Source organism: Melampsora larici-populina (assembly GCF_000204055.1).
Source record: "Melampsora larici-populina 98AG31 unplaced genomic scaffold MELLAscaffold_1, whole genome shotgun sequence".
NCBI classification, from domain to species: Eukaryota; Fungi; Basidiomycota; class Pucciniomycetes; order Pucciniales; family Melampsoraceae; genus Melampsora; species Melampsora laricis-populina.
This window is the reverse complement of record NW_006768765.1, coordinates 351422-361666: the sequence shown is the minus strand read 5'-3', so window position 1 is coordinate 361666 and position 10245 is coordinate 351422. Positions and strand designations below refer to the sequence as shown.

Genomic DNA, 10245 nt, shown 5'->3' with positions numbered 1-10245 from the left:
ACGCCACTCCAACGAAGTCGGTAAACAAGATCCTTTACGCCAGTTTCATCCCGCCCGCTGAGGAATTGTCACCTACTAGGCAGTCCTCGAGACTTTCTTCGGCAACGACAATCACCACCAGGGGTCCGCGGGCTAGTCGGACCGAGTTCACCGAGGCTAAGGCTGACACTGATTCCAACACTTCTTGCCAGAAGTCTTCTGATGGCGTCAATAACCTTCAGGCAGGCGCTCATCAGGAATCGTTGGCTCCAGTCGACAAGGGAAAGCAGCCACGACTTTCTCCCTCTTTGGTTATCGAGGATGGCTCACCTTGCCGTCATCTCTCCCCCTCTCCTCTCGTTGGACAACGATCTCCGCGCCCATCGACCGTCTCGGTCAGTGGCGCAGGTCGACAATTGCAATCTATGATGATCGACGAGGATAAGCCGGTTAAAGCTCTCCCCGTCAGGGTTTCGTCCGCCACTTTGCGTTACGCTTCGGTCCTCCCCGTTGCCGCTCCTATCTCTGCCGACATCGACGAAGACTACGACGGCCCAGAGGAGTGTAGTTTGAAGTTCACGACTATCAAAAACGTAGCGGATGCATTGAAAGCTTTGAAAAGGGCCGGCAACATCAAGGCATTTTATGGCGGCATGGATCAGGACGCTTCTTTATGGTTGCATAAGTTTGAGGTCACCCTGGCGCTTAACTTTATAGATCAGTCTATTTTCGTGCCGATGGTCTATCAATACCTTAAAGGTTCGGCCCTCACTGCACTGACGGATGTAGCAAAACGTGGGAAGCAACCTCTCACCATGAATGGTGTTCTCAACTTTCTCAAGGCCCACTTCCCCTCGACGGTCGACATCACAAGCATCGATAATCAGCATCAAGCCTTGAAGCAACGTTCCGGCCAGTCAGTTCTGGATTTCTGGACTGAATACCAGGATTTCATGATCGCAGCGGCTCACGTCGACTATCGTTACAACCCTACCGAGGATTTCGTCAAACGATTACATCATAAGAGTGCGGCTCAGGAACACGTCAAGGATGAAGTTTTACGTTATAAGAGAGTCGGGGTTGTACTTAAGGTTCACGAGGTTGCCCAGATCGCCATCAGCAAGGATAACGACATGGTCACCGATCGAGGTTTCAGCAATGGAAATCAATCCTCGAACTCAAGATTCCGTTCAAACGACAATCGTTCGAACAATTCGAACCGTCAAAACAACTTCAGACGCCGCGATCAGGTTCAGAACGTCTCAGATTCATCTAACAACCGCGGCAAGAAGCGCAAGTCAGACGAAAATCATCAACCTCGGCAAAGGTCTAGGAAGTTGGTGTCTGACGTTAATGGCAACACCGTTGACGGTCTTAAGTGCTACAACTGCAATCAGTTTGGTCATCGTTTCGGTACTATCGAAGCGAAGCTATGCCCGAATCCCACGTCGGATCAAACTAAGGAGTATTTTGATGGTAAACGGCAAGCCGGCTCGTCATCAAAAGATCAGGCGAAGAAGTAGCCGCTCTGCCTTCTTCGCCTTGTCTTGTTAGGTCATCATCTGTGTCTGTAGAAGCTACTGCTAATGTGTTAACTGCAATTAATAAAGCTTCCACCGATGTTGACTGTGAGCATTCCATAATGGCTGACGACGAATTCGTCCGTCCAAAATCTAAAAAGGTGGGTCTGAGTTTAAATTTCCCATCAGTACCCGTTGTACAGACCCTTGAAGGTGTACAATCTATCCTCGCCGCCAAAGACCCACGAGGGCGGTTGAGCAGTGATGAGCACGAGGTGCCATCAGGTCCTTCCCCGGACCCAGCCAGCCTAACAGGAAGCGTGAATGACGCATTCTTGCCGGCCAGCGAGCCCGTGATTCCGCTCCTTGGAGAAGTCAAACGTGATCAGTTTGATTCCTTGGCTGTGCTTGATAATGACTCGGCGGGTAATTGAGTCGACTTTTTTCTTTCCGTAAGAGAAGTCTCCGTTAAGATATTGATAGATACGGGAGCTCGCTCCTCGTATATCTCCAGTCGTATTGTAACAAAGTTGAAGTACACGACTTACAATAATAAGGCCGCTCCCACGGTGTATGGTGCGTGGGGCAAGCCTCAAGTTTGCAAAAGGCTTGTAGACTTTAAGTTTTCATTGTCTGGTTTGAACTTTTCTCAACCATGTCGTGTTGCCTCATTAGGGAACTACGATGTCATTTTGGGAATGGATTGGATCAACAATCACGCTCTAGTCACAGATTGGAGATCAGGTGAATGGACCCTTATGGGTCCCAATAAGCAGACTGCGCTTTTCGACCCTCGGTCAGTAAAAGCACCTAAGATTAAGAATCATTATCTTCACAACGTCACGGACCTTGCGGAAGAGGACAAGCCTCTGAGTCGAGGTGCTATGAGGCGTCTGTTGAGACGAAAAGATGCTGAGTGTTACCTCTTACATGAGCCACCTAGCATCTCGCAAGACGAATCCATCAGCACAATTTCCACAGATCAGGGGCCCAGGGAAGATGGACCCTCTGATCTGCCGTCCATACAGACCATTGACCCGGATCAAAGAAAAGTCTATTTGAAGATTATCGAGAAGTATTGAAGTCTTTTTGATCCAGTGGAGAAGGCTCCGTCGAAGGAGCGGGTGATTCAACACTTGATCGACACAGGTGAGGCTAATCCAGTTTACCAACCTGTCCGACGACTCTCCCCTTTACTCCTGGACGAGCTGCGAAATCGTTTGGAGACCCTTCAAAAGAACGGCTTCATCAGGCCTTCTACCTCCCCATGGTCTTCCCCCATCCTCTTCGCTCGAAACTCGTCCGGTAAACTTCGATTTTGCGTAGATTATAGGGCCGTTAATTCTATCACGAAACGGGATCGCCATCCTCTCCCACTTGTACAGGACTGCTTCGACCAACTTTACGGCGCCACACGTTTCTCCAAACTCGATCTTCAACAGGGTTTCCATCAGATGAGGATTTCATTGGATCACGTTCCGAAGACCGCTTTCAGTACACGCTATGGACACTACGAGTGGCTGGTGATGCCTTTCGGTTTGGTCAACGCGCCGTCAACTTTTCAACGGATGATGTCAGACATCTTGCGACCGTACCTGGACAAGTTTGTCCAGGTTTATATGGATGACATCTTAATTTATTCCCACAGTGACGAGGAGCATGCGAAGCATGTCGAAGTTGTTCTCCAAGCTCTGCAGGACGCAGAGCTTAAGGTAAGCGGCCCCAAGTCTCTTCTATGTGCGGAGGAAATCCAATTTGTTGGTCATCTCTTGTCTCATCAGGGTATTAAGCCGATGCCGGATAAGATTGAGGCTATTCAGAATTGGCCGCGACCGCTTGATGTACACGATGTACGTTCTTTCCTGGGGTTAGCCGGGTACTATCGGAGGTTTATCAGAGACTTTTCGAAAATAGCCTCCCCCCTTCACTCCCTCACTAGTGGGAACGTGACTAAGAAAGCCAAAATCGAATGGCTACCTATGCATGAGGTAGCCTTCGAGAAGCTCAAGGCGATGATGCTTTCGGCCCCAATCTTAATAACAGCTGATCCCAACAAGCCTTACATTCTAGAAACGGATGCGAGTGACTTCGCGGTGGGAGCTGTTCTCTTGCAAATTGGAGACGACGGTCTGGAGCATCCCGTCGCGTTCGAGTCCCACAAATTGAACTCGGCTCAGCAGAACTATCCCGCTCAGGAGAAAGAGTTGTATGCCATCATACACGCCTGGCGGAAATGGCGTAATTACTTAGAAGGAGCCGTCGCGGATACTGTAGTGAGAACAGATCACGCGACGCTCACAACCTTGTCTAAGCAAGTCCTCCCTTCCCGACGTATCAGTAGGTGGATCGAGGAGTTTGCAGAGATGACTATAAAAATTGAATACAAGAAGGGTTCTATGAACATCGTCCCAGATGCTCTTAGTCGCCGTCGCGACTATCATCTCAATATAATCGAGGACGTCTTGAAAGGACTACGTGACCCGTCAGACTGGCCGTTGCTCATCCCTTATGTGATATTGAAGCGGCCTATGCCGTCCTGGGTCACGCCGTCAACTTTAGAACAAGTTATGAAAGGATCGTCCTTGTTTCACTTCAATAAGAAGGAAGAAGTGCTTCTGTACCAGGGTAGTGGTTCATCTCAAGAGTCGAGCCCTTTTATCCCTTTCTATCAGAGGGCCGAGTTGATGGAAAAGTTCCACAACAAATACGGCCACAGAGGACGTGACGGCACCATCAGCCTCCTTAAAGGAAGGGGTTGGTGGCCGGGTAGGTATTCCGACGTGAAACAGTTTTGCAGTTTTTGCCCTACCTGTCAAATCTACGACGCTCCAGATAAAGATCAGGAGATCGCTAAGCAAGAACCCCTTCCCCTTGTCGAACCTTTCGAGCGATGGGCAATGGATTTTGTCTCTTTACCGGAAAGTGGCGATGGATTTAAGTGGATACTCACGTTAATCGATCACAGCACAGGCTGGCCGATCGCAGTACCGATGAAAACGGCTTCTTCAACTAACGTCGCTGAAGCGCTTTTGAAAGAAGTTATACAAGTCTATGGTGTCCCTTCGGAAATTCTAACTGATCGAGGTCAGAATTTCTTATCCAAAGAAATGAAGGCATTTTATCAAGGAGCGCACATCCATAAAATTAATACCTCTGGATACCATCCACGAACAAACGGGAAGAATGAGCGTTTCAATGGTATTTTGGAGAACGCCCTTTTTAAATCCAACACCACTAAGGATCCAGCTAGGTGGCCCGAATTCTTGGCAGAAGCTTTGTTTGCTTGCAGAGTTAATAAAAGTACGGTTACAGGTTACTCCCCTTTCGAGTTACTCTACGGAGTCAGCCCTCGTTTATTGGATGATCCTGCAAAATTAAGGCCTGTTGATCTCCCGGAATCCAGTTCCGATCAGTCGAAACGTTTGGAGAAGTTGAGAGCCAGCAGACAAGCTGCGGCTGAATCTTCCATTCAACGGTCGAATCAAAACAAGAGAAGATTTGACGCTCAGTTCGAAGCAGACGATAACAATAAGAGTATCTCGACTTTAAAATCCTACAAGATAGGCGACATGGTCAAGTTACGGAACGAGTCACATACAAAGGGAGAACCACATTGGTTCGGACCGTTCGAGATCTTCGCTGCTTTGGACAAAAACGTATACAAATTAATAGATCACAGGGAAACTCCATTCCCTCACCCTATCAGTGGGAACAGGTTGAAAACTGTCAACATCAACGAGTCTCAGTTAGGAGAGCCTTGGGCTTTGCCTCCGCGAATACTTCAAGAATTGAAGGCGGCGGATCTCAAAGTATCACGACTTGCTGCAAGGCAACTTAAAAGAATTTCAAAAGTTCAGAAATCTGTACTTCCACGTATCAAAATCATTGGCCGCTTCGCTACTGATGCTACGAGCTAGGGATCTCGCCTCATTTGGGAGGGAGGTGGTGTAGCAGGGCTACCAATTACGTGCCTGCTCCTTACCTTTTAGTCCAGACTAAAATCACTTAATACTTTAACTTAAGATCACCTCATCAAGACTGGTTTCATCTTTGGTATTATAGCACAAGCCACGGATTGTACTTGCCATCGTGGGCGTTGTGATGTTATCGGTTTCCTTTATTTTATCTCTGACTAGACTCCAGGGCTCGCCCTTTCTCAACTGTAATCGCCCTGTTCAATTAATCAGCCTTCTTTACTTCATTTCTCTTATATAACCATGTATTCTTCGGAAGACTTCTTGTTTCCTCAGAACTTATCTTTTTATAATCTCATCTTCAATCTTGATTCACTACTCTTAGCTTACTCTTAATTCATTACTATTAATAATCTCAATTATCCTTCGACGACAATTGTCTTCTCTTTCTAATTACTCTTTTAGCTCTTACAGCTTCTTTAACCTTCTCTATCTTATACCGTAATTCAAACCGCATCTGTCCTTTCGGACTCCTTGTCTTCTCATCTAATCCTCAGACCCTAATTGTCTCTAAGACTTATCTTCGTAAGCCATTAAATCTTAAGACTTAACAGTACCCTAAGACGGGCCCTGTTACATGCAGGCTTGAGTTACGTTTACAAAATTCATAGGAGGCCACATTGTCAATATAGCAGCTAGCTTAACACAACCTCCAGTGCCACCAAACCGCGGGAGCCTGATTCCCATCCTATACATGTGGCTTTGCAACCACTCAAAACCGCCCTTTGTAGTGATCATTTTATAGGATAAATTGCCTATGTTTAAAAAGATGATCTCATGTAAAATAAATACAATCTTTCATCCAACACCTCTCTCTTTCTCTCATCCAACCCCAACCCCAACCATGTTTTCCAACACCATTTTAATCTCTTCATAAAAAACCTCCAATTTTTTTTTTACAAAACTTTAATAAATAATATCTTCATATTCAAACAAACCAAAGTAAGATCCAAAAAGCAACCCAACAAAAGAAAAAAACCACACAGCGTTTCAAGACTTAATCATCTTTCCATCTTTGTTTAAGTTTAGAACGAAGTTTAATAAATTTATTTGGATTTGAAATTGAAGGAGTTAATTGAGGATTTGAAGCAATGGTATTTGGATTGTTAGATTGTGATGTTGATGTTGTAGAAGTAGAAGGAGGAGTAGAAGGAGTAGTAGTAGGAGAATGACGAGGTTTAAAGACCAACAATAAGATTGCAGCAAAGATTAAGATGATCAATAAGAAGATCAATTTACATTTCCCGGACCGATTCGAATGTCTAACCCCCCCACCAAGAAAAAAAAGTAATTCATCAATCGAAAAAATCCTCAAGATAATAAAAAGAAAAAGGGAAAAAATGAGATCAAGCTTAACTTATTAGCGATCTGAAGTTCATTAACAGCACCTTTCAAATTCCTCGACATCTCTTCCACATGATAATCAATCCTATCCAACATCGTACCTTGATCAATAACCAAAACACTTAAATCCTTAAACATTTCCGATAACTCTAAGATTGATTGACTAATGCCTTCGATTTCTCGATCTCTTTGTTGTAGATCAACCTGATTTGATTTAAAACTTCTTGTTTGTTGTTGTTGTTGTTGTTGTTGGGAAAAAGATGAATGAGATCTTGGTGAGGGTTGGTCATCTGTTATGTTGATTAATGCGTGGTTTGGATTTGATGTTTCGGTAGATTTCAAATCTGGATGATCATCAAAACCAAAACGAAAATTCAATTTTAGTATCAAACCATCTAGTTTCGGTTCATGTGTTTGGTTTGTTGAGGAGAAGCTTACGTTGAAGATAAACTCTTTGTCTTTTTTGAAACGTTTGACTCAATTCTTGAATCTTACTCATCAATCCAACTTGTACATTCTGAATAACCTTTTGATTTTCTTTAGTCTTAGCTTTAGCTTTAGGTTTCGAATTTGAATCATCTTGATTTTCTCCAATCTTACCAATCAAAACTTGTGATGTTCTAAATTGCTACCCCAAAGAAAACCAAATCATAAAATCATAAGAGTTTTGGGTTTTGGAAAGGATGATTGAATGGAATGACTTACTCTTGTGATTTGATGAGTAAGTTGATCGATTTCTTTTTCTTCATTTGATCGATCAGTAAAAGAAGGTAAGAGTTGTTTAGAAGTTAATTTCTCCAATTGATTCACTACACCAATCAAAAAGAAGTCATCATCATCATCATTCAATCTGAAAGTGATCATGATTTCGAGAGAATTCAGAAACTAACAATTAGTTTTGATTTGTTCAATTAATTCTTCTACTTCATCTGAATAATCTATCCTATGAATACCAAACACGATAATCAGCTACTAAAGAAAAGCAGAGTCAAAAATGAAAGAAAGATTACCATTTAGGAGGTAAAGGATCTGAATGAGATGAGTCCACTAATAATGGTTGATAATCATCATGATGTTGAGATTGATTGATTGAAGTATATTTAGGAGGATAAGTAGATTGGTTGATTGGAATGTTAGATCTTGTATCTCTGAATGAAAGGTAAAGTAAAGTTCTTGATCTAGTGATGATATTTTTGATGATGATGATGATTTGATGATGAACTTGAAGGATGATGATTGTTGTGATGATGATGATATTTTGATAGAGTTTGGTTTGATTGATAGTTCATTTAAGAAATCAGATTAGTCACTTGAGGATAGTTGAGGTGCTGGTTGGTTGAGAATGAGTTGAGATTGATTGAGAATGAAAGTGGTGGTGATATGTATGTAGAGTTACATGTTATAAGCATACTATCTCTATACTGAATATTCAACTCATCATTCACCAGTCGATCACTTTCACCATTCAGCCAACAACCAACAACCACCAACCACCAACCACCAACCACCAACAAGTCAAGTCAAGTCATTCAGAAATCAGGATAATCATCACAATAACAATATCTAGCATACAATGAAACTCAATCAACCAGATTAAACATTCATCAAACAAAATCAAATCAAACCAAACCAACCAAACCCTTATCCCCAAACTAGAAAGTCAAGAAAAAGAATGTTTGAACAAACTCTAAGTGGTCTAATCAAAGCCTTACGATCAAAAAAAGATCAAGAAACTCAAATCATAAACCAATCATTAAAAGAAATCCATCAAGAAATCAAATCGATTGATTTACCATTAAAATCAAATGCAATCTTAAAATTATCTTACTTAGATATGTTAGGTTATCATCAATTATTTAATTATTCTTTTAATGTGATCGAATGTATGTCTTCTAATCTGTTTGAGTATAAACAAATCGGTTATATGGCCGCGGCTCAATCTTTTGGTCCTCATACTGAAGTTTCAATGTTAACGACTAATTTAGTTAAAAAGGTTCATCCTTTCATCACGAACTGACATCGAAAAACTAAAACTGATCTTTGCTTTGGGTTTCTTTATAGGATCTCGTTTCTCATTCTTCTTCAAACCAAAGCAAATCATTCTTCAATCAACTCTCTTCCTCATCATCATCATCCACCCAAATCTCAAGCACGCCACCGATCCTTTCCATCACTTTAGCCGCCTTACCCCATTTACTAACCCCCCAAAACTACATAGACTTAGCCCCAGACCTGATCATTCTTCTAAACCACTCTAAACCGAGTATCAGAACCCGAGCGATCATCCTCATCAACACCTTGGCCAAATTAGATTTACAAAGAGTGACGGAAGAAGAATCGATTGAATTGAAGACCCGTCATCCTCAATTAGATCAACATATGACAGGATGGATCGAAAGATTAAGACCCAAGTTATTTGATGATGATTTCTCGGTGATCCAAGTGACAGTGAATGTGATGTGTGAATTAGTTTCGGTTTATCCTTGGCCTTGGCTTGAGATTGCAGCCGAGTTATATGATTTACTTGAATCGAGTGAAAATAATTGGATGAGAATTAAGATTGTCAAATTAGTAAGGACGTTTCTTAGAATCATCATTTTCTTTTTTGCATTCTTGGGTATTGTACTGACAATGATAACTTTGGGTTTCTTTTTAGTTTACAGCTCTGATGCCTATCGAGCCACGTCTAAAACGAAAACTGTTACCGATCCTAACATCAATTATTCATAAATCAACAGCCATGTCATTACTGAACGAATGTATTCATACAATCTTAGCAGGAGGACTAATTCAAGAAGACAAACTAGCTCAAAGTTGTATTGAAAAATTAATCGAGTTTTTGAATCATCCAGATCCCAATCTACGATATATTTCATTGATCGGATTAAAAAAGTTAATAGAATTTCATCCTTGTTTACTTCAAAGTCAATTAAATTTAATTTTGGATTTGGTAAATGATCCGGATCCTAGTTTAAGTTCAAAAGCTTTAGATTTAATTCAAGAAAGTCAATATGATTCGAATTCGAGTTTAGAAACTATTGAAAGTTTAATGGAACATTTAATTGAAGAAGAAGAACCTAAGTTAGACGCGATGAGTTCTTTACTGAACTTACAACAAACTTCACAACCACCAATAATTAAATTAAAAACCGATCAAGAAGTTTTGGACCATAAGATTCGTATTGCACAAATTATTTTGGGAATCGGATCTTATGAAACTTATTCGAATATAAACGATTTCGAATGGTTTATCGATATCTTAATTCAATTATCAATCTTGTTACCAAACACCTTCAAAACTAATTCTCAAATCAGGATTTCTGAAACTTTAATTGATCTTTGTAGTAGAGTGATAGGAATCAGACCTTACATCTTGAAAGAGATGTTAAAAGTTTTAAAATCAGATCAAGCTTTGGTATCTAATTCTA

General features: G+C 41.7%; 3 protein-coding genes across 3 annotated transcripts in view; 2 read left to right on the top strand and 1 right to left on the bottom strand.

Moving 5' to 3' along the window:
* The window catches only part of MELLADRAFT_58345 (uncharacterized protein), a gene marked incomplete at both ends in the record, with an annotated part of 1893 nt that extends 391 nt beyond the window's left edge, over positions 1-1502 (top strand). The window contains one exon of the mRNA XM_007404102.1: positions 122-1502. Coding sequence (XP_007404164.1) covers positions 122-1502 — 1381 coding nt within the window. The remainder of the gene's footprint in view (positions 1-121) is intronic.
* A 4968-nt stretch (positions 1503-6470) lies between these two features.
* MELLADRAFT_100969 (uncharacterized protein) lies at positions 6471-7830 on the bottom strand (the record flags this gene model as incomplete). Its single annotated transcript, XM_007403448.1, has 6 exons — positions 6471-6735; positions 6831-7161; positions 7256-7445; positions 7523-7626; positions 7708-7786; positions 7828-7830. The coding sequence occupies 6 exons, from the start codon at positions 7828-7830 to the stop codon at positions 6471-6473; spliced, it is 972 nt and encodes a 323-aa protein (XP_007403510.1).
* Positions 7831-8325: 495 nt separating this feature from the next.
* On the top strand, positions 8326-9121 carry MELLADRAFT_41396 (uncharacterized protein; the record flags this gene model as incomplete). The annotated part of the gene is made up of 2 exons (XM_007404103.1): positions 8326-8810; positions 8879-9121. Coding segments are annotated over 2 exons (564 nt in total), but the record flags the coding sequence as incomplete, so codon positions are not given.
* Positions 9122-10245: the final 1124 nt, after the last annotated feature.